The sequence below is a fragment of the Nyctereutes procyonoides genome, unplaced genomic scaffold (genome assembly GCF_905146905.1).
Source record: "Nyctereutes procyonoides isolate TBG_1078 unplaced genomic scaffold, NYPRO_anot_genome, whole genome shotgun sequence".
Lineage (NCBI taxonomy): Eukaryota > Metazoa > Chordata > Mammalia > Carnivora > Canidae > Nyctereutes > Nyctereutes procyonoides.
This window is the reverse complement of record NW_026575133.1, coordinates 5,091,337-5,116,883: the sequence shown is the minus strand read 5'-3', so window position 1 is coordinate 5,116,883 and position 25,547 is coordinate 5,091,337. Positions and strand designations below refer to the sequence as shown.

The following is a 25,547-nucleotide window of genomic DNA, read 5'->3' as shown; positions in this document are numbered from 1 at the left end:
TTCCACGTGTGGAAATTTTTATGTTGTACTTAGTATCTTGCCCATCTAATGAGTACATAATAAAAAGAAAAAATGAAAGAAAAAAATAATCTTCCCTTTTATATTTGACTACAGACTGGGATTCAACAATGTCCACAATAGCCAAAATATGCAGAGCCTAGATGTCCATTGACAGATGATGGATAAAGATGTGGGATATATATATATCACTCAGCCATCAAAAAGTATGAAATCTTGCCATTTGAAATGACGTAGATAGGACTAGAGGATATTAAGCTAAATGAAATAAGTCAGTCAGAGAAAGACAAATATCATATGATTTCACTCATATGTGGAATTTAAGAAACAAAACAGATGAACATATAGGAAGGGAAGAAAAAATTAGACAAGAACAGAGACGAAGACAAACCATAAGAGACTCTTAACTATAGGGGGGTGCCTGGGTGGCTCAGTTGGTTAAGTGTCTGCCTTCAGCTCAGGTCATGATCCCAGGGTCCTAGAATCAAGCCCTACATTGGGCTCCCTGCTCAGCATGTACCCTGCTTCTCTCTCTCCCTCTGCTTACCGCTCCCCCTGCTTGTGCTTGCTCTCTCTGTCAAATAAATAAATAAATAAATAATCTTTAAAAAAATAGAGACTCTTAACTATAGGAAACAAACAGGATTGCCAGAGGAGAGGTGGGTGGAGGGATGGGGAAACTAAGTAATGGGTATTAAGGAGGGTACTTGATGGCATGAGTACTGGGTGTTATATGCAACTGATGAACCACTATATTCTACTTCTGAAACTAATAATACGCTACATGTTAATTAAATTTAATTTAAATTAAAAAAAGACTCTACCATAATAGAATGGAAATTTTTATTTTATAAATAGAAAAGCAAAATACTGTTATTAAATTGACCCTGAAATCACACCTGAATTCATACCTTACAGTTCAGTTTTCCCAGTTCATCAATTAATTCTGCAAAACAGACTAAACCTCTGTCTGTCAAGTAAGCATAGACCACATTAAACCATGATAACAGAGATGGCTGGCAAGATTAAGCAAAGGAAGTGATTGTAGCTTTGTTCGACTTCTTTATCTTCTTGGAAACATTCTCCATGGCCATGTGAGACTTAAAGACTGTGACTGTCCTGGCCAGAGAAGAAGGTTAAAGCTGTATCAGAGAGAATTACAGACTACTCTTCTACCTTCATCTTGTGATATCCATGTTTCTCAGAGAGGTCTGGCTAAACCAGAATATTCTTTGCAATAGCATTCAAAGTCCTTACTTGTGCCACATCTGTTACCTTTAGAGAATATTCTGAGCTAGAAAGAGAGGCTCCCATGGTAACAGAGGAATTTCTGCAACAGAAATAATAAAAAAAACAGATAGTTAATTTTATATTAGCCCTCCTCCTCGCACTTCATTTTATAGGCTATTTAATGGTTCAAAAACACAGGTAGGTCAAGGATCCTGGATTCCCGTATTTCATAATTTTTATTAATTACTTGAAATATCTAGTAGCCAAATATACCTGACAATATACTTGATTTTATATCTAGAAATGTAGCTCTAAGGCTCTTCTTTTACATGTCATTTTTCCCAATTCTAAATAGAAATAATAAACTACTAACTATTAAATTATAGGAGTCTTCTAAAGTATAATAATAAAACTCAATGGTTTAAATTTCTTAATGGTGGTATAATTTCAAAATAACTAAAAATGAGAGCAAAGATGAGAGAAGATGAAGTATTAAAGGTGGGAGGGATAAAAATGACTAGACTCTTCCATTCTTATACCATAGTTATTAACTCAGGTAAAGGAAATCACAGTTGAATGGGCATACATACACATCTGACTCATTTGAACCTTACCTACTGAGATACAGTTTATTATTAACTGGTCTAAGTTCAGCAATAACTTACAAATATAAAGGTTCACCTAAGTTCAGAAAAGCCTGCTATGTGAGGCAAGATAAAACCATTTTGCAGTTGAAAAAATTCAAAAAAAAAAAAAAAAAAGAAAGAAAGAAAAATTCAAAACTGACTGCAATACTTACATATTAATCACAACATACCATTCACTAATCACACCATCACAACTAAGGTTTTCCTTTATCAGGATGTAAAGATTAACCTGTCCCTTCTTGTATGAATCAAAGAATACATTTTTACCGAAACTTCATTCCTGAATCTCTAGCTGACCGAGCAGAACAGTGAAATTCTGTAGCACCCGAACCCTCAAGGATCCTTTGTAGATTTCTGTCTGTTATGCCACCCCCTGTAGGAAGAATAAGTAATACATTAAGTAGAAGAGAATTCTGTAGAAAATTTAATGAAAATAGTGACTGCTTGCTCTACCTGAAATTCCCATATCAAAATTTTTCATTGCTCAAGAGTTACTCTCTCCCTACTAAGCTAGAATGAGATTAGAAAGAAATGACAGAAGACATAGGCTACAGACTCTGGAGAACAACTAATAAGGTCATAGAACCTGTATGATGGAATCTTAAACATCCATTGGTTTGAATAGCAATCCCATATGATACCGACTTTAAAAAGATTGTTCTAGGGCAAGGAAAAATGACTGAGTGCTCTCTCTGCTCCCCCTCAATTTAAGCAAAATCAAAAAGTAAGGATATGTTTGAGGATGAAGCTACAAAGCACAGCCTCAGAGATGTGTCAGAATGACACAAGTTCTCTCTTTAACCCAGGATTCAAAGAACACACTGACCTCACTGGAAATGAAGTTACACAGTTTATTCATTACAGTATCAACTTCCTGTTTTTCACAGAAGAATCTGATTCTACTCTAGTAAATGCACAAGTACTTTGTAATGACTCATTTGTTTCGCTGAACAATCTTTTAGTTAAATATTTGTATATAAACAATTATATTCTGAACTGATACCAGATTAAAAATATAAAATTACTCTTTATAGCCTTCTTTCTTAATATATAGGATGTAGTCAATAAAGATTTTTGAATTACTGATAAAATACATACTTGGTATTTCAAACTATTTAAGTTGAAGTAATTTTACATATACTCTTTTGGACTCACTAACTTGTTTTCTTTTCTCAGTGATATCACTGAGCCCTAAGAAGCTGAAAAAACTCTTTTTTTAGACATGTGGAAAGATAAAATGTCATGAAGCTTTTCACTTTAAAATACCTAAGGGTAAAAAAAGATAACAAATGCGGCAAAATGTTAAATCTAGGGAATGAATATAGGAGTATTCATTATGCTATTTTCTACTTTTTTATATGTTTGAGAAAATTAATATGAAAAAATTAAGATTATATTTGTCCCTGATTCTAGATTCTCTTATTAATTCTTTAAAAATTGTTCATCTCTAATGAGCCAGAATGTACCTAATTGGTCTTTTGATTATCATCAGGAGCATATGCTCCAATTGTTCTAGCTATAAGACAGAATTTGGTGACCAGAGATTTTCAAGAACCAAGAGAGTATTATATTTCTCCATAGATATTGCCTAAACATTTGCATGCACCTGTTAACAATGAGGACATTTGGCCCTAACTCAGTATAGAAGCATCAAATTTGGTGTGCCTCACCAGAGATGAACATCCATATTCACAATATTCTATACTATGGGAGAGCAAACAGAAAGAAACCTCAATCCCAATCAATTTACTTCTTTATTAATTCTCTGAGCTAATTCCTACTTGAATGTTCTCTGTATCTGAAGTTTTAAATTCCAGCACAGATCTCCCAATCTTAAACTTTTAATCAAATTACGTATTTTTCTCTCTGAATACCATGTATTAATATTTTCTCTCACGTTGTCCTGCCTTTTTTGTTCTTCCTCTACTGCACTCCAGTGTTATACTAACAAATGGATAGATAATTTAAATACCTGGCATTACCACAATCCTCCCTTTTGCCTGGAAAAAGAAAAAAAAACAAATTTTAATATCGTTCTCTCAAATGGGATAATAAGGCAGTGAGAACAGAAGCATGAGTGAAAGTATATTAAATTTTAAAAACTACTACTAGTCTCTAACTTTCAATAGTCATCTCTATTTCTTTGGGATCTTGGGTAAAGAAGATGTCTAGCATAGTAACTCTATTCAGAAAGGTTATTTTATTGTACTGCTTTGAAGACTTGTGCTGTAATGAACACAAAGAATAGGGGACTACAGTATAAATACTGAATAATCACATCACCTTAATAAAAGCTATTACTGAAAAATAACACTAATTTTGAATTCTTGGTATGCAGTGGAATGGAAATAGTTGAATTTAAATAAGATTTCAGCAGAAAAGAAAGAGCACAACATAATAGTATATTACTGGGAAGAAAACAACCTACTCAAATCTTGTATACTCAACTAAATTCCCTAGCTTATTTTATAAGTTAAACAAAACCACAAGTGCACTTAGCTGGATTTTAAGTAATAAAATTAGACTATATGAATTAATTTCTGTAAAATCTGGATGATAGGTATTGAAACTTCCTTACTTGTATTCACATTTTCATTACATTTCCTAAGTAAGTTTTGGGGATATACTGAGTATCACTGAAAGTCAATTATTGCCCAAACGCAAATTTAGTGGAACTACTGGTAGCAGGTAGGTAGCAATGACAGAATAAAAATTACATATTATGCACTAGCATTTTTCACAGAGCCAGAGCCACCAATCCTAAAATTTCTAAGGAACCACAAAAGACCCCAAACAGCCAAAGCAATTCTGAAAAAGAAAAACAAAACTGGAGGCATCACAAATCCAGATTTCAAGCTCTATTATAAAGCTGTAGTCATCAACACAGTATGGTACTGGCACAAAAACACATAGATCAGTGAAACAGAATAGATAACCCAGAAATGGACCCAAAACTCTATGGTCAACTAATATGCAACATAGGAAAATATATCCAGTGGAAAAAAGACAGTCTCTTCAACAAATGATGTTGGGAAAACTGTTCAGCAACATGAAGAATGAAACTGAACCACTTTCTTACACCACACACAAAAATAAACTCAAAATGGATGAAAGACCTAAATATAATACAGGAAACCATCAAAATCCTAGAGGAGAACACAGGCAGAAGCCTCTTTGATGTTAGCTGTAGCAACTTCTTACTAGACTCATCACTGGAGGCAAAGTAAACAAAGCAAAAATGAACTATTGGGACTTCATCAAGATAAAAAGCTTTTGCACAGTGAAGGAAACAATCAACAGAACTAAAAGGCAGCCTATGGAATGGGAGAAGATATTTGCAAATGACATTATCTGATGAAGGGTTAGTATCCAAAATCTATAAATAACTTAGCAAACTCAACATCCAAAAAACAAACAACCCAGTTAAGAAACAGGCAGAGAAGACATGATTAGACACTTTTCCAAAGAAAACATCCAGATGGCTAACAGACACATGAAACGATGCTCAACATTATTCATCATCAGGGAAATACAAATCAACACCATGATGAGATACCACCTCATACTTGAGAGAATGACTAAAATTAACAACACAAGAAACAACAGGTGCTGGCAAGGATGTATAGAAAGGGGAACCCTGCACTATTGGTTGTAATGTGAACTGGTGCAGCCACTCTGGAGAACAGTTTGGAGATCCCTCAAAAGTTAAAAATAGAACTACCCAACAATCCAGCAACTGCACTACTATTTACCTAAAGGATACAAAAATACAGATTTGAAGGGGTACATGCACCTCAATGTTTGTAGCAGCATTATTAGCAATAGGTAAACTATGGAGAGAACCCAAATGGCCATCAATGGTGAATGGATAAAGAAGAAGATGTGGTTTATATATACAATGGAATGTTACTCAGCCATCAAAAAATAAAAAAATAAAAAAATAAAAAGAAAAAAAAAGAAATCTTGACATTTGCAATAACATGGATGGAGCTAGAGTATATTATGCTAAGTGAAATAGAGAAAGACAAAACCATATGATCTCACTCAGATGTGTAATTTAAGAAAGGATGCAGAGGAGCATATGGGAAAGGGTAAAAGAAAAAAAGAAGACAGGGGAAACAAGCCATAAGAGACTCTTAATAATAGAGAACAAACTAACAGTTGATAGAGGGTGGTGGGTGAGGAATGGGCTAGATGGGTGATGGGCATTAAGGAGGGCACTTGTGATGAGCACTGGGTGTTTTATGTAAGTGATGAATCACTTTGGAATTCTACTCCAGAAACCAATATTGCACTGTATGTTCACTATCTAAATTTAAAATTTTTAATTTAAATTTTAAAAATTACATATTATGTCAAGCTTATAATTTTTGGAATAAAACGATTTAAGTTGTATGCAGTTAGAATTTTTTCTATTTTTTTGGACCAGCCAATTTTGCCACTCAAAATAATTTCAAGTCATTTGCCTCAACTATGCAGCTCTCAAGGTTGGATACCTAATCTTTCTTCTACTGGGTGCTACTGAACTATGAAAAAATTCAATAAAGAACCGCATATAGCTTAGTTTATTTTTCCATAGAAAAAATGAAACAATTGACTAATATATTCAATAAATACAATTAATGTTGAGAATACTTAGTTCTATATCATGTCCAGTTAGGACAAATAAAACAAAAAAATTGGCTTAGTGTGGGGAGGGTAAAATGGGGAAAAGAGAAAAAGAGAGCATGTTCAATGTAAGCAGAGGTGCAGAAAAGGAAAGGAAACAGAGGATAAGAGAGGACAGAAGAGAATAGAAACCAAAAGAATGGAGTAAAGTAAAAATTAGTTAACACCAGGAATCACAGTGCAAAGAAGGGAAGAGAAGCAGAAACTCTCCAAAGCAGTGACAGCATAAGGACAATAAAGAAGATAATAAAAGTAAGGAAGATGATAGAGATGGTCGTGAGTAGAGGGAAAAACAGCTTTCTCCTTACTTTTAAGACAAGTTACAAATACTTTAATGGGTTCTAAGTAACTAGCAGTGTAAAGTTAACATGAGCAGTCATGATGATTGTTGAAGCTCTTAATGTTAATAGCAACAAACTCTAAAACAGCTCCAATGAGCTAGATATATTATAAAAGCTGTCCTGTGAAAAGCATTCCAAATTTTTTTTTAGTTAAAAAATGATATGCTGATGCAAAAAGGGAAATAGAGACTGATAAATTAGTTGCATATTACCATACCATAAGGTGTAAAAAAACAAAAACAAAAACAAAAAAACCTCTTTTGCAGATCTGAGTCAACAAAAACCTGTACTCTATAATGAGGAAATTAGAACACCCAGACTAGTATTTAAGTAAAAGGGACTCAGTTAAATAATCAAAAGTGACCTCAAAGTCCAACTTCTTCTGGCACATCTGTCACTGAAAAAACACACACTTTTTCATGACAGTTGAATTATGTGTCATTTTGGAAAGATAGCTCCAAAGTTACCAAAAAAGATTAGTTTCTTTTTCCAGAGGAAAAAAAAATCTGTAGACTACCATTTTGTAGATTTTTCAGATAATTTCCTTCTGATCAATTTTTAAAACTCCAAACTGATCTGTCATGAAAGTGTTTATCAATGTCACTTTACTCACCCATCCATTCATCCAACAAATATTTATTAAGTGCCTACCATGTTATCAATATTCTCTATATTGCAGTTGAAAGGACCCAGAATATGCCACTGTGGCATAAAAATTATTTTGAGCTGAAAGCAGTTGAGTTCCTGAAATTCCTTATCTGCCCTAAAAGCAGAGCCTCCCACGAAAATTCAAAAAAGAACTCAATTGTCAAAAATCCTCTCTCTGGGAATAACTCATTAGCACCACATCCAAATAGACATTGTCACAAAACTATTTTATCTTCAATTTATTCTCATTAGGATCCATTTGTTTATCTTTCAAAAAAATCTTTCCCCCACTCCACAAATGCTCTGTCCTCTTTTACCTAAGCGCCCTTCTCCTCCTTCCTCTTCATTTATTAAAATGGTATATGTTTAAAAAAATAAAATGGTATATGTAAGATTAATCCTACAAATCCTAAGCACCCCTTTGAGTCACATTTCTTTGTGAACTCTAATACATACTCATATGATTAAAATCTGTTTTTCCTCTCACTAACCTGTGTTTTGTCAGTTTAATTCACAGGCCCTCAAACATAAAACCTAAGAAAGCAGAGAAATATTCTTTCCTCTCTGACATGGTAAATGAGAATATTACTACTGCAATGGAGCTTACATGTTTATGGAAGATAGACAACAGATAGGTAATATTTATATAATAAAATTTCAGGTAGCAATTATATATAATGAAAAAACAATAAAGCAGGCTGCTGCCTGAGGGTCTCAGTCAGATAAGTGTCTGCCTTTGGCTCAGGTCATGATCTCAGGTTCCTGGGATGGAGCCCCGTGCCAGGCTCCTTGTTCAGCAGGGAGTCTGTTGCTCCCTCTCCCTTTGCTTGCTTCCCCTGCTCATTCTTTCATTCTATTTCTCTCAAATAAATTAATTAAATCCTTTAAAAAATCAATAAAGTAAGGTAGTGAAATAGAGTAAAAGGGGAAATGGGTTATCTCATAGAATTTAATAGTTGTTCAGAGCATTAAGTGGAACAAGGCCACTTAGTATTCTCAAATATGCTAAAGTAAAGCAATCATAATACAAAATATTATATCTAGAAAGCTGAAATGATTTTAGGAGAAAAAAAAGTCACATTTAACTGTTTCTTCCAAGTGAGAGCTTTCCAAAATATGGACAAATTAAACTAACTCTACCACTTTTGGGAGGAAGCTGGTTTCCATAAAAGATTATTGAGAACTATATGCTTACCTAAAGCTATCAAAGTGATTTAACAATATAAAGCATTTACTAAGTATCAAATTTTGTGCTATTATCTGAAATAATCCATAACTATTCTAGGGGGTAGGCGCTATAAATATATTAAGTTGGTAGATGAAGAAACTGAAGTTTAGAATGGTTAGGTAATTTGCCGAGTTACTGTCAATAAATGGCAAAGCCAGGATTTACACACAGACCTTTCTAATCCCAAAACCTATGCTTTATCCAGTGTATTACACTGCTAGGTAATTACTTCAAGAAATAAAGTTAGCATGATTTCACATGTGGAATCTAAAAAAGTCAAATACACAGAAACAGAGAATAAAACACTGGTATCAAGGGTGAGGAGGTGGGTATATGGGTAGATATTAGTCAAAGGATACAAAGTTGCAATTATGCAGGATGAATAAAACTACAGATCTAAAATACAACATGACTATACTGCACTGAATACTGAAACTTTGCTAAGAGAATAATATTTCAGATGCTCTCATCTTCCCCCCTCACACATTCCCCAAACAGTGACTAGATGAGGAGATGGGATATATTAATTAGCTTGACTGTAACCATCTCACTGTGTATGTTAATGGCAAAATACCATGTACACCCTAAATACAATTTTTATTTTATAAAAAAGAAGTAAAGTTAATGTATGAGAATATTTAATCTAGTGCTTCCTGCCAACCAATGATTAAACAAACTACAGATCACATAAGCAATACAGTGATTATGAAATCTAAGACATGACTATGGCAATTATATCCACCTTATTCTCTCCTCCATAGTGACTAACAATTTTAAAATGAAAACCTGATTCATCAACTCTTCTATTTTAAAACCCTTCAGACTTCCCCACTCCCCAAGGATAAAATACAAACTCTTCAACAATTTTCAAGGCTTTGGACAGCATTTTTCTCTTTACATTCAGCATTCTGGTTTCTTCAATATCTTGGCAAGTTATGATTACTTTTGTTTCCAGGCCTTTTTGTATACTATTTTTTCTGCATGAAGCATTCACCTACTTAATTATCACTCAAATGAGTAAGACACTGCAGTGCGTGTGATGTTTCTTCTTCTGGGGAGCTAACTAGAACCCCGTGCTTACATCTAGGGTTAGTTCCTCTCAAATGTGCCCCTTTAGTACCTAATTTTTTTTTAATTAAGTAAACTCTATCCCCCAATGTGGGACTTGAACTCACAACCCAGGGATCAAGAGTCATATGCTCTACCATCTGAGCCAGCCAGGTGCCACTTAGTATCTTCCTTTTATTATAGCACTCTGTTAGAAATGCCTGTTCTATTAAAAGTGCCAATTGTGCACCAAACTGGAAGAGCAGTGACTACACACACACACACACACACACTGTGGTCACTACCATAGTACAAATGCCCTGCAGTTAATATATACTTAATAAATATTTGTAAAATCAGTAAGTTCTAGACTAGAAAACTCACATCAATCCTTAGATGAAATTTCTGAAAATTATTTTCACCGCTATAGGAAAGTGAACATAGTCAGATTTCAACACAAGAACACTAAAAAACATCAGTAATAGCAGTAGTAATAATAATAATAGAAACTAACTTGTAGTAAGATCTATTATACATCACACATGATGCTAAGGCTCTTACATATCTTATCCCTATCAATTATCAGAACCCTATAGAGAAAGTTTAAACTTATCTCAATTGCACATATAAGGAAACAGAAGCTTAGTCATCTATTCAACACTACCCAGCAAACAAGTGTGAGTCTTAAAGCAGAATTCTCTTGTCTCAAGGTCCACACTCACTAATTTAGAATGGCTCTGGACTGGTGTCAGAAAAACAGTCAAACCACAAAGTCATTTTTTGACTGATCTACAAATGATGCTAACTCATCATGGAAATTCATACGAGAGAAAATTCTAGGAATGCCTGGGTGTCTGTCTGCCTTTGGCTCAGGGCATGATTTTGGAGTCCCGGGATCGAGTCCCACATTGGGCTTCCTGCATGGAGCCTGTTTCTCCCTCTCCCTATGTATCTGCCTCTCTCATGAATAAATAAATAAAATCTTTTAAAAAAAGAGAGAGAAAAAAAATATATTTTCTCCTATCTTGATAGATAGGGAGATGTGAAGAAAAATATAATTTTGTTTTAATTTTTTTTTGTTAATTATTTATTTATGATAGTCATACAGAGAGAGAGAGAGAGGCAGAGACAAGGCAGAGACATAGGCAGAGGGAGAAGCAGGCTCCATGCACCGGGAGCCCGACGTGGGACTCGATCCCAGGTCTCCAGGATCGCGCCCTGGGCCAAAGGCAGGCGCCAAACCGCTGCGCCACCCAGGGATCCCATAATTTTGTTTTACAATTCACTTCCAACTGATAATTATTTCAAATTTTATATGGGATCCCCTGACTAAACACAGGCTGACAGTGAGATGACATGGCTTAAAACCATGAAATACTGATGGCTGAGAAAAGGCAAAATTTGCTATGGTTATCCAAGTTAGAGTAAATCCTTAAGCAATGTCTATAATTTGACCTCAAGAGCCTTAACTACTAAAAACACTCATGTGAAAAAGAGGCACCTGGGTGGTGCAGTAGGTTAAAAATTCGGCTCAGGTTCTGTCTCAGGGTCTTGAGATCAAGCTTGTGTTGGGCTCTGGGTTGAGTGCAGAGTCTGCTTAAGACTCTCTCTCCCTCTCCCCCCTCCCCTGCTCTCTCTCTCTAAATAAATAAATAAATCTTTAAAAAACTAGAAACATTCATGTGAAAGAAATATATATACATACTACAACCTACTTGCTTTTCTGTAGAGAGTAACCATTAAATCAGTAATATTTAGTTTCATAACCTAGCTGAACAACAGAGTATCAGGAGCAACCACAACAGAGTTAGGAAGAAAGGAAAGAAATTATGTATACCTGATCTATGAGTCGCTTTATTAAGGGCAGCCCTTCTAGTGCTGAACTGTCACAGCCACTGGTCAATACTCGTTCAAATCCCAAGGTTAAGAGAGTCTCTAGAGCTGCCATTGGATCATGAACCATGTCAAAGGCTGAAATAAATAAAATGTATTTGAATTTTGAACAGGTATTCTCTAAAACAGTGCTTTCCAAAATGTAGTATACACACAGTGGTGTGCTGGACCTAGTTCATACTGGCAAGCCAAAGCCAACTGTTAAATATTCAGGAGTTTTGCAAGCATCATTGTTAATCCATTGACAGCTTGAAATCAGTCAAGGTGGGAGAAGTTAAACCACAGAAATCAACAAATACTATATATCAGAGCTCTTTTAGTCCAAGAAGAAGTTTACTAGCATACCACAGTGACATGCATAAACATTTTAGATGGTACTCATTTGAATAGATTTACTTAAACACAGATTAGAAGTGAAACATTTCTATTTTTCATGATTTATAAAAATTTCTCTTTAAAATAAGCTCTCTTAAAAAAATAAACTCACTTAAGGCTTTATTTAAAGAAAATTATTAAATAAATTTACACAGGTAGCACTCCAATATGGTAAACTGTAAATATGATAGGCCAAGTAACTCGATTTTGGAAAACTGTGCTCTAAAGTTTCAGACAAACTAGACAAACTGGACTTCAGACAAACAGTACAGTCACCAGTTCTAAAAACAACCTGGGGGCAACTGGGTGGCTCAGTGGTTAAGTGTCAGCCTTTGGCTCAGGTCATGATCCTGGGGTCCTGGGATTGAGTCCCGCATTGGACTCCCTTTGGGGAGCCTGCTTCTCCCTCTACCTGTGTCTTTGTGTCTCTCTCTGTGTCTCTCACGAATGAATTAATGAATAAATGAATAAATAAATGAAATTAAAACTTTAAAAATGGCCTTGACTCACATTATTATTGACTAATACTTTCTGCTATTCCATTTACTTCAAATACTTAAGGCTCATAGTATAAGGACAAGTTGTTTACAACAGACTATCTAAACTTACAGTTCCATTCTATTTTCCAAGAGACTTTTCTCCCCCTTAGAGAGGAAAGTGGCAGCAGGAACCTCGAAAAACTACTTCTGCTTTGGTTCTCAGCACTGCTACATCATTTGGAAGTTCTAATCTATGGTGGATTAGGCACTTGACCCCTTTAGTTTACCCTTTAGTGTATGCAGACAGCTAAATGTACCATGGAGGCTTTTCCTTTTTTGTAACAGTGCCTCACCAGTGATTAAATTATCATACTATCTCATTAAATACATGAGTGAAAAAAATATGGAACCCACAACAATGCAAAATTTGGAAAATATGACAATATTTTTGTTAAATATATTGAAGGAAAAGAAATTTGAATCATTTTCTTAGTTTAAGAACAGAGAAAAATACATTCTATATCACATGTTTACTTTTTAAATTATTTAGCATGCCAAAGTTTAAACTATATATTTTTCAGATAAATGTTTAATTTAAATTACTTATCATATTAAAAAAATTTTTTTGGCCAGTCTCAAGGTGCTGAATTTTAAACACTCTAACATCCTTTAGTTATTACTAGTTTATGAGAAGCATTGCTAATCAGTGAGCCAAGAAAACAGTTTTCTGGTGGTATTCGTTTCAAAAAGAAACAAGAATAACAAATGTTTTATCTCTAATTTCTATAAATAGATGCAAATACTGGTGCCCGCTCTTATCTTAATCTTTGAATGCTTATTCAAAAGGACAAATTCAACAATTTCTCAAGCATATATCATCAGTAAAAAAAAACAAAAAAGACTTAAGACTTCTTTCTTTTCATGTATAACAGAGTGCCCTCTTCAGGCAAAATTGACACTTGTTCCTACATTTTACTAAGATTTGACAAAAGTGTACAGAAATTATAACTACCTAATTTATAGATAAGAGGTATTGTTTACATAAAATTATCAGATACTTTTTAGAAATCATTCTGATGTAGACAAACTATCAATAACGTAGTTTTATGTATGACAGTGGATATTTCTTCATTTACTATCCACCATCTATTCCTTCTTTCCTCCTTCCCAATAGCAACCAATTCATATGTAGATATCCACCTCCATCTCTACTCATGAATTTTATATTCATCTGGGAATGCTGGTCGCACCACTAGCTCCTAAATGGTCTTGTCTGGCTTAAGACAGGCAGTACGTTTCATTTCACTGGTCACAGTGGTATATTCTTTTGGGGATTACACAGGATCTAAGGTAATCTAATAAAAATGAATCTCAGCGGGTGCTTGACTGGTTCTGCTGGAAAGCATGTGACTCTTGATCTTGGGGTTGTGAGTTCAAACCCCACACTGGGTGTAGAGATTACTTAAAAATAAATAATCTTTGAAAAAAGTGAATCTCAGAATTCTTGCTTGGAATGCTGTGATAAGTATATACACATGTAGGCAATTCCTATTCTCTCACTCTTAGATATAATAATATTATATCCCACTACCACCACCAGTACTTTTAACTACTTTTCACAACTAAGCTTCAAATTGTGCATCTCCAAATTTATAATAGTACTGAGGTCAATGTAAAGAAACCAACTGGAAAAAAAAAAAAAAAAAAAAGAAAGAAACCAACTGGTATCACTGTAACACTCCAGTATTGTGTTCCATAAAAAGGTTATGGCATTTGGTGAAATAAGAAAACTGACACCGTTCAACAGAACTTTTAAAATGGAAATGACTCACCTCGGTGGAAAGTGACTGGTAGAGGACGGCATATAGCTATAAAAAGAAAGCCAAATAATATAAATGAAGAGATCATCACTGACTACTACACATAGATTTTTCCATGTTAGAAGAGCCTTTTTTATACTTTTCTCTCCTAAGAAGGACAATGAACTAAAATAATAAAATGGTAGCCTTCCAATTTCAGAATTCCTATGTACCCAGTAATCTCTGAATTTCATACCAAAAAAAAGATCATTCACTCCTTAGCTAGACCAAATAAAAATTATGCTATCTGGTTACTATAAAGGCAGCATTACATCTATTACTTTTACCCCTCTGAGAATCTTCAAGAAAATACTTTGGCCTACTAATAGAAGTAGTATGTGTCTGCCATCTCCAGATCTCCCCATCCTCACCAACTGCAATAGCTTTTGAAGTTTTTGGTGTAGTGATTAAAGGAATCAAGGTAAACTTCCCTTAAAACCTTCCAGGAACAGTAGCTGAACTTGATCTATATCAACTTAGAAGTCAGTAGGACTAGAATACATATGCCCTCTGCCCCAAATATCTAGATAACTACTGCTTAAAATAGGTTAGCAGAAGTGCCTGCAGATGTTACTGAAAAGCCAGTTTTCAGAAAAATTTGCGTTTTTCTTTTTTTTAAATTTGGGGTGACACACAATGTTATGTTAGTTTCAACATCAGGAGTATTAAATGCAAGCATCGCAGAGGCTTTTTGGTCTCAGGTACAAATTCTTACCCACAAGGGACATGCACAATTCTTTGTCAATGTTTCCATCTTCAGTCAATGCTCCAAATACCAAACCATCAGCACCATAAAGCTTGGCAAGACGAATGTCAGCCTTCATCACCTCAACTTCGCGATCTGAATATAAAAAGTCACCTCCACGTGGCCGAATCATCACAAAAACTGGGATCTGAACACACTGCTTCACTACTTGAAGGACACCTAAAAGAATAGAGAACAGACTAATTGAAATTCAAATGTGAACTAACAGCTCAAGGAAGTTAATAAAATTTATTGGCCTTTTACATTTGCTCTTGTATATTATGCCTACAAGAAAAGGAAGCAATGACTGAGGAAACCAGAGAAAGGTGGATCTGAAGGAATGACAACATTAATAAAAAAAGTGCATGTAATAGAAATTAAGTAATAGAATCAAGGGTAAAAAAGAGCAATTTAGAAAACAAAAGGATTTTACTGCATTTAAAAGCACTTGTCAGTTGACTAAAGTAAAATCCTTTTACTGGATATGACATTTGAAAGTGTAATAACTAACAGGCTCAATATTCTGCCAGTGTATTCCGTAAGATCCGATTTTTCCTCTGATTGATTATAGTTCTAGTTAGAACCTACTATAGAGATGTTTACATAAGTCTAAAGTTTATGACTCTTTAATGAACAAATAAATTTATCAAAACCTGTTTTTGAAAGTTATGTAAAAGAGGGCAAAGTTATATTTATTTGTGATTTTATGTAGACATCTGGGAATAAAAATACCTAAACGACACAATTCATTACTAGCTCAGAAACTCTCAATAGTACAGATCTTCCATGATTTACACTGTAGTTACATCTCAATAAACCCATCTTAAGCTGAAAAAATCCTAAGCCAAAATGCCTTTAATATACCCAACCTATTGAACATTACAGCTTAGCCTGGCCTCCATAAACACGCTCAGAACACTTACATTAGCCTATAGTTGGGCAAAATCATCCAATGGGAATCCTATATTATAAGACGGTGTTGAAGGACACCTGGGTGGCTCAGCGGTTGAGCTTCTGCCTTTCGCTCAGGGCGTGATCCCGGAGTTCCTGGATCAAGTCCTACATCGGGCTTTCTGGATGGAGCCTGTTTATCCCTCCGCCTATGTCTCTGCCTCTCTCTCTCTCTCTTTCTCTCTCTCTCTTTCTCTCATGAATAAATAAATAAAATATTTTAAAAAATAATACAGTGTTGAATATCCCACATAATTTATTGAATACAATACTTAAAGTGAAAAACAGAATGGCTATATGGGTACAGAATGTTTGCAAGTGTTTATTCTTGTGATCACATGGCTGACTGGGAGCTGTGGCTGCCCAATATCACGAGAGTACCATACTACAAGTGGCTTAGCCTAGGAAAAGATCAGAATTCAAAATTCAAAGTACAACTTCTACTGATGCATATTACTTTTGAACCATCTTAAACTCAAAAAATCATAAGCCAAATCATCATATATCAGTAACTATGTATAAGTTCTGTAACAAGCACAATGGATTTACTTCTTTTTCCCTGCTAAAAGAACTCAAATTTTGCATAGGATTGAAATATGCCCAATAGCAAGCAATGAATCATGATTGCTGTTGCAAAAAAAAAAAAGACTGCAATCAAATTTAGGTATGTTCTAGAAATTTCACAGAATGGCTAGGGAATGCCCTCCTTTAATGAGAAGATTCCAAAGCACTATTGCATATATAAACCTTTTATACTACATAGTGCTATTATCAACCTCAGAGTAACATAAAAGAGTCAAAAATTCATACAGGGACTTCTGCTTTTGACAGGGACTTGATTTACCCTCTCACCTACAATAACCAAAAACCACATATGAATATGTAAAATATATGAAATGATGGTTTATAAGACATTGCGTGTCAAGTAACAAAGAACTATGATGCCTGAAAGATGGGAAACAAATGAAGTAAGCTCTATAATTGACCCAAATTACTACCTTGAGGGTTTTCTAGTTTGCAGCATAGAAAGGGGGAACCCAGGTGGAGGCCAGAGAATTCTGAGTTGAAGAGACAAAGCTGAGAGTCCAGGGAGACCAAGTGACTAGAGTTCCCAGAAAAGAGCACCAGGAAGGAGAGGAAGAGAACTCTGGAGATTTGCAGAGAATCTCCATCCAATATTCAGCTTAGTACTGATTGCACATATGCAAGGAAACCATGCAAGACCAGGGAAAAATCCATTGAAAAGAATTAGAAAGAAATAATGCCTGTCATTCACACCTGTCAGGCCAAAAATAATGCCTATTCCCAAAAGGAAGATACGAAAAGTTGAAGATTTATGGGTAGAGTACACAGAAGGGTATTGCTTCAATAGTGGGAAATAATTAACTCTAGACTGACCACTATTCCAGGACTGCTTAACAAATTTTAAAGGCAAGACCCAAAAGGAACAAACTTTCCAAATAACCCAACTGTTCGAGAATATTTATAGTGATACAAACGTATTCAGGACCCAACAAAGCAAAATTCATGTCTGGCAACCAGTAAAATTATCAGGCAGGAAAATAAGATGCGTAATGAGGTGATTAATCAATCAAATGAAACCAACCTAGACCTGATATAGATATTAAAATTAGCAGCTAAGTTATTAAAATACCTATTATAACTTTATTTAAAATCTTCAAGAATTCAGAAACTATGAGATATAACAGACTCAAATTAAACTTCTAAAGATCAAAATGACAACGTTCGAGATGAAAAATATACTAGGCAGGTTTAATAGCAGATTAGACATTGTACAGAAAAGATTAATACATTTGGAAACAAATCAATAGGATCCATGCAAAATGAAACAGAGAAAAAGGTGATTAAAATAAAAAGGGGGTGCCTAGATGGCTCAGTCAGTTAAACATCTGACTCTTGATCTCAGCTCAAGTGTCCATCCCACCATGCTGAGTTTAAGCCTTGCATTGGGCTCCACGCTGGGTGTGGAACCCACTTAAAAAGGGGAGGGGCAGTGAATTGTAGGACAACTTCAAGCAGTCTAAAACAAGTATAACTGAAGTCTCTGAAGGAGGGAGTGTAATACGTTGAATGTTGAAAATTTTCCAAATGTGATGAAAACTATACAACTATAAAACTATACAAGTCTAAGAAACATGAGAAAATCATAATCAGGTATTTGGTTTTCACATCATTCAAAGCCAGGAATAAAGAAAAAAACTTTTAAAGCAACCACAGAAAAAAGACATTACATAGAAAAAAAAAAAACAAACAAAAAACCCCAAAGGTATGGATGATACCAGATTTCATTTGAGAAATAACACCAACAAGAAGACAATTGAGAAAACATCTTTAAAGTACTGAAAGAAGAAAAAAATTGTCAAACTACAATTCCAAACCTAGCAAAAAATAGCTTTCATAAATAGGGGAAGATGTTTTGAGACAAACAAAAGCTGAAAGAATTCATCCCCAGCATACTCGCACTACAAAAAAAAAAAAAAAAAAAAAAAAAAGTTAAAAGAATTACTTCAGACAGAAGGAAAATGAAATCTGATGGAAATACAGATCCACACAAAGAAATGAAGAACACCAGAAATACTTACTACACGTAGGTAAATACATGACTGTTTTCTTATTATTCTAATCTATTATCTATTCCTATCTTATTCTTAATCTATTATTAAGAGATAACAGATTCTGTTAAGATTTATTTAAGAGAGTACAAGTGGCGGGGGGGGGGGCAGAGGAAGAGGGAAAGAGTATTAAGCAGACTCCCCACTGAGTGCAGAGCCCTATGTGGGGCTCAATCTCAAGACCCTGAGATCATGACTTGAGTTGAAATCAACCAACTGAGCCACCCAGGAGCCCCTAATTGACTTTTTAAACAAAAATAATAATGTAGTGTGGAGTGTATGTATTTTTAACATATACTGAAGTAAAATGTATGACAACAGTACAAAGACCAGGATGGGAGAAACGAAGACAATATGCTGAGGGTGCTGGGATGAAAATATAAAAGAAAAAATCCTGTTAATATTACTGCAGTAATATTAATATTAATCCAGTTAATATTACTGCAGAGCAAATGAACCAACATTAACTATCTATGTCTCAACTTTTTGATGTATAAGGATCTCATCTTTGATAGACAGGTTTGTTTGTAACCATAAGCACTTCTAACTGATTCAATATCCACAGAATAGTTAACATATTAGTAACATTAGTAAAAGATCTCAGTGAAACTATTTTCCATTGTCTCTAGGCTCTATAAACTCCTACTAGAAAATAGGAAAAACACTTACCCATGCTGGGTGTGGTTCCTCCTTCCAATAAACCAGAACATAATTCAATCCGACCAGCACCTATGATAAAAATTTTTTAAAAAAGCATTTCTCAACAAATAAACTTTTAGAAATTAAAAATTTTAAGAAGCATTTATCAAAAATGATTGTCCAAAATAAATACTTATGAAACAGTAAACTTAACATTTTTTCCCAAATAGAGCAGAATCTTACAAACTGAGAGAAAATCAAATTATAAAACTAGAGTAAAACTCTATTTTTAATCCCAACTATATTCTGCAACCCACACTGTGTTACTGATAGTCAAGAGTTAATTCAAGTTAAGCTAGGTCTCTTGAAATTTTGTATTACAGAGTTGCCTCCCCACAAAGAAGGATGTGATTCAGAATAAGTATGGTCTGGATTGACCATAGTGTAACACTGACCCTTCACAGATAATAATCTTTTCCAAGAAATTTTGTTGAAATTTCCAAGAGATAACAGTGTTGCCTCTCTATGTATAAGGAAGGATATGACTCAGAATAAGTATGGTCTGGATTGACCATAGTGGAAAGCTGACCCTTCATGGATAATAATCTTTTCCAAGAGTCTTCCTTTTTCTAAGCTTTATAAAATTACAAGGTAATTTAAGTCAATAAATTTTGAAATTTATTATTTCAAGAATAAGAGAATGTTGAAAGCAGATTAACTATCAGATTACAGGGTCCTATCAAAAGAGTCTCAGGACCCAGCCTTAAGAGGGTTGTACCAGCCAAACATGGGATACTTTGAGCTTTAATAAGAATAACTACAGTGTAATAAAACACATCAAATATGTATAAATCCAGGTTCATAATGATAAAATGATTCACTGAGGGATAGAGAATAAATTCATTATCCAAAATCAGTAAACAGAGGAAAAGGAGGAAATATTTATCCTGCCTTTCTTATAGTAACTGAACCTCAATAGAACCAAACAGTCGATGAAGGAAAGTTCTTTTAGAAGAAGCACACTGCTAATAAGTAGGACAATTTTTCAAACCCCACTAAAATATGCACTGCTAAAATTATTAGGTGAAAAGATGAAAGAAGACCTTATAAAGGATGGATCAGGCTGACAATGTCTTAATCCAATGCAGGCCAAAGGCCACAGGTTTGTTTGTTTTTTGTTATGGCCTATAAATCAAAACAATTTATTTTTAAAAAATAAAAATCTTGATATATAATTCACATACCATACAACTCATCCATTTAAAGTGTACAAGTCAAAAGACTTGTACCCCAAAAAGAAACCTCATACCATTTAGCAGTCACCTTCCCTTCTCCCATGACCCTCAACCCTAGGCAACCACTAATCTACTTCCTGTCTCTAAAATTTGCCTAATGTGGATATTTCATACAGGTGGAATCATACAGCATGTGGTATTTTGTGACTGTTTTTTTCTACTTAGAATAAATTTCAGGATTCATCTATGTTGTAGCATGTATTAGCACTTCACTCTTTATTGCCAAATTAAGAATGGCTTTTACATTTTCAGAGGATTATTTTAAAAACACAAATATTCCACAAAGAACAAATGCTGCCAGGAAAGCTGAAAATATATACTATGTTGCTCTTTTTTTTAAAAAGATTTATTTAGAGAAAGTGAGTACAGAAGTGAGCAGGGGGAGGGGCAAAAGGAGGAGAGGGGAAGAATCTCAAGCAGACTCCCTGATGACTCTGAGATTATGACCTGACCTGAAATCAAGAGTTGGACACTTAACCAACTGAGCCACCCAGATGCCCCTATACTATGCTGCTCTTTAGAAAAAGTGTCCTGATTCCCTGATATAGATGAAAGCTTGGCCACGTGCTTAAACTAGTAGATGCTGAGTGATGGGGATTCATTATACTATTTTCTCTACTTTGTATATATTTGAAATTCTCTAAAATAAAAAGTTTTAAAAAATATCTGATCCTGAGATGATGGGAATTTCTATACTTCCCATTAAAGCAGGTTCAAAATGCAAAACAAATCTTGAGGTAAAAATAATGTTTTTTTAAAAAAAAAAGATAATGGGAGCATGTGGGTGGCTCAGTCGGTTAAGCATCTACTTTCATCTCAAATTGTGATCTCAGGGTTCTGGGATCGAGCCCTGTGTCTGGCTCCTCAGCAGGGAGCCTGCTTCTCCCTCTCCCTCTGCTTCTCCACCCACTTGTGCTCTCCCTCTCAAACAAATAAAATCTTAAAAAAAAAAAAGATAAAAGTCTTGATGATGAAAATGGCAGCAAAATTGTTAAATCATCTTTAAATCAAGTTTGAAAAAAATGAAGTCTCTAAGCTGGATTTAAAAAAATAATGAAGTTGGTGGGGAAGCACTACTATTGTGGACACTTGACTCAAAATGTGATCTGGAGGAATAAGATTAGAAGATGATAAAGATGGTAACTTGCCAGTATGTTTTCCAGTTGGTTGGCTGCTTTCAAAAAGATCACTAGGACCCCTAGAGATCACAAGGGCTCCCAAGATCAGTTCATGGGATTCCTTTCAGACTTCTTTTTTTTTTAGAGGGAGAGAGAGGGTTGGGGGAGGGGTATGAGGAGAGAAGGAGAGAGAATCCCAAGCAGGCTCCACACACAGCACAGAGCCCCCACCTGGGGCTTGATCATACAACCCTGAGATCATGACCTGAGCTGAAATCAAGAGTTGGATGCTTAACTGACTGAGCCACCCTGGTGCCCCATTTTCAGACTCTTAAAAGGACTGCCAACTGTCATTCATTATCTTTTGTCTTACCTCCTCTTTCTGCATTTACAGCTGACTCTACTGAATCAACACACACTTCCATGAGAAATCCATTTGCCGTTCCTAAAATACATGGAGAACAATGCAATTTCATGATGGTACTATCCATCCAAACCAATCTACCACCATTATTTTACATTTTGCTGCCCAAATCCAATGTCCAATAATAGGCAAGTAGGTAAGTACACTAGAGATCATGAATGCAGTAAAATACCATACTGATTATTAAATTGATGTCTCTGAACTGTGAAATAAGTACACAGGCACATGTATAAGAAATTATACTGAGGAAAATATATGCTGAATGCCAAATTAATCTTCCTAAAACACACGTCTTCATCATCACATTCTAAGTCAGTTTTTTTCAATGTTTGTCAATGTTTTCAGAATATGGTTAAATGTCTTTATAAAGATTATATGTTTAAGAACAAGGATGGACTTCAAATCTTCGCCCCACCACTTATTTGTGTGATCCTAGACAAGTTACTTAGCCTATGTTTTCTATAAAACAGAGTAGGCTTTAGCAGCTACTCAGAATTATTTAGTCCTCACTACACTTCAGACTAAGTAACTCATGTAAAGTGGAGAGTACCTACCGTGTATACAAAGTTATCACTGATAAATATATTATTTCCTCTATATACCTCCAGTTTCCCCTCAGTTCCCATCTCTGCTCTTGCTTATGCCATTTCCTCAACCCACAACGTCCTGCCAGCTCCATCTTTGAATGGTAAAATTTTCCAAGGCTCACATTAAATCATATTTCCATATCTCCTCTCTCCCAAAGTAGGAATCTCCTTCTTTTGAATTCATGTAACTTTTCATAAATTATATGTTCTTCTTTAAAAAATTAGTTTTAGTATTTTTTTAGTTTTTAGTGGTTTTTTTTTTTTTTTTTTAAGATTCTGTTTATTCATGAAAGACACAGAGAAAGAGGCAGAGACACAGGCAGAGAGGGAGAAGCAGGCTCCCCACAGGGAGCCCGATGCAGGACTTAATCCTGGCATTCCAAGATCAGCCCTGAGCCAAAGGCAGACTTTCAACCGTTCAACCACTGAGCCACCCAGATGTCCCTAATTGTTTCTTTTTAAAACACTAATTACTTTCTATTTCTTCTTATTATGTATGTATATAATGTCTGTTCACTTTTATTTGACCTAAAGTTCCTAAGTAAGGTCTCTTTCTATGAGAAATCTTTATTATCACCCATAGCAAGCACAGTGTCTACCTTGGTACAGAATAGTCATACAAAGATTTACTAAAGGCTGAGTAATTACAAATTCACAAATTTCATTCATGTATTGACTCTAAAAGTACGATGAAAATAAAGTTTTGAGCTTTTCTGTAAATTAAGCACATAAGTGCTTTTTTTTTTTTTTACAATTAAGAATATTAAATGTATACTTCATGCAATAATACCTGAAAGAATTACCACATACTGATAATAGTTAACTACTAGGTGATAGGATCTGGAATTACTTTTACCTTCCTCTTTTCTTCTTTCTTTCTTCTCTCTCTCTCTCTCTCTTTTTTTTTAAGAAGGCTCTATTTAAACCCCAGCGTGGAACCCAGAGTGGAGCCCAAGGTATAAGGGCACTGAGATCAAGAGTCCCGTGCTTCATGGACTGAGCCACCCAGGGACTCCCCCCCCCTTTTTACTTTTCTAAATCCAATATTGCTTTTATCATTTTAAAAAAGGCTATTTTTGATTTGAAAAACAAACACCTATCATTTGCTTACATCAAATTACAACTGTCTCACTTATTTAAAAGAAGATTTTCAGTCTCAAACTGTGAAAGAGCTAAGTGCCACTCTATGTTCGTAGCCAGCAGCACTCTATTCATTCCGAGTTTCTGCAGAGCCGCCCACACCAGCTGTCACGTCAATCCAACTGGACAGTGCTGCAGAGGTACCCTTTGCCTCACGGGAGAAAGGACCAGGAGAGGGTGGCGGTGCACACACAGAGCACACAAGGCTGAAGGCAGAGCAAGACAGTTGTCCGGGAAGCCAGGTTATTTGTAGGAATCAGATATTTGTTCGGAGCAGTTCTCAGTGTGGTAGTTCCGTTAGCTCCCGGGGCCTTTAAGACCTTTTTCCAGGGTCTGTGCAGTGAAAAGTATTTTCATAATAATACTAAGGCTTCATTTGCCTTGTTCACTCTCCTTCTCTCACGAGTGGCGTGGAATTTTCAAGAGGCTACCTGACATATCAGATCGAATGCAGAAGCAGGTACGACAATTCTATTAATCCAGATCTTAAAGGGATTTGCAAAACTATAAAACGCTGGCATTCTATTTGTTTAGGAAGATAGTTATTTTTCACACACACACACACACACACACACACACACACACACGTTAGTTGTGTTAATATGTAATGGGTTTCCAGTTAATAAATATTTTTGAATTTCTGTTTTAACTTCGAATACGGTCAACGCCAATAGATATAGCCGATATAAACACACGGTAGCTGAGGTTCTCGATAGGAAAGGGGAGGGGGCCCTGAGGCCAAAAAGCTTGAGAACCGCTGGTCTGGAGGACTCAAGAGTTCACGGGGCGGTGGCGGGGGGTGGGGGGTGGGGATGTAGCACCCGCCACGCCGTCCCGCCTGGCACAGGAGCAAGCTCTTGGGACTTGGGGCAGCTGTGCAGCTTGGGGACAGCCCTCACCCCCGGCGCAGCTGCTACAGGTTCCCAAGCGGTCGCCGCGGGACGGCACAGTGCTCAGCGCTCGGCATCTAACTGCCCCAGAGATGCCACGGGGCGGGGACTGGCGGCCTCGCGTGGCGGTGCGGACGTAAGGCCGGGAGAAGTTAACCAACGTGAACACCGTCGCACACTAGACGCGGTGGCGCCGGGATTCGAACCCACACATCGGGTCAGTCTCGCTACAAGCTCCTTCTCAGGCGCTCAGCTTCCACACACTTAGGATGACAACGTGCCCACGCGCGGGGGGCGGGGCGGAGGAGGCGGGCAAAGCACTCCCACAGAAATCAATCGCCACGACACCGCTCGCCAGAACCCCCGCAGGCCCGCCCCCGACGGCCAAATCGGCCGACCGCCCCCCTCCCCGCCCCCTTCCGCACCGGCCTTCCCGGACGGTATACGCGCCCGTTTCCGCTCCGAGGGGGCCCCCTGCCTCTTCATGCTCCACGCGTTCCTTCCTCGTGCGTCTTCGGTTTCTACGAGGATGCCGGGTTCCGGCGCGCGCGAGCAAAGGAGCGCGGCCTCACGGCTGCGCGCTCCCCTGCGCGTCCGCGACACCCGGACCCAGCAGCCCCCGCGGAAGCTGAGTCGCTGGCGCAGGCGCAGTCACTACTTGCCCCTGCCCCCTGAGAAGGAGGGGCTCGTCG

The 25,547-nt window shown here is 36.3% G+C and overlaps 1 protein-coding gene across 1 annotated transcript; it reads right to left on the bottom strand.

Annotated features, from left to right (window-relative positions):
- Positions 1-847: 847 nt before the first annotated feature.
- CUTC (cutC copper transporter) lies at positions 848-25,496 on the bottom strand. The gene is made up of 9 exons (XM_055300686.1): positions 25,281-25,496; positions 22,188-22,259; positions 19,432-19,491; positions 15,149-15,358; positions 14,407-14,442; positions 11,665-11,798; positions 3,868-3,895; positions 2,163-2,268; positions 848-1,348 (listed from the first exon to the last, which is right to left on the bottom strand). The coding sequence occupies exons 1-9, from the start codon at positions 25,339-25,341 to the stop codon at positions 1,234-1,236; spliced, it is 822 nt and encodes a 273-aa protein (XP_055156661.1). The 5' UTR covers positions 25,342-25,496; the 3' UTR covers positions 848-1,233.
- Positions 25,497-25,547: the final 51 nt, after the last annotated feature.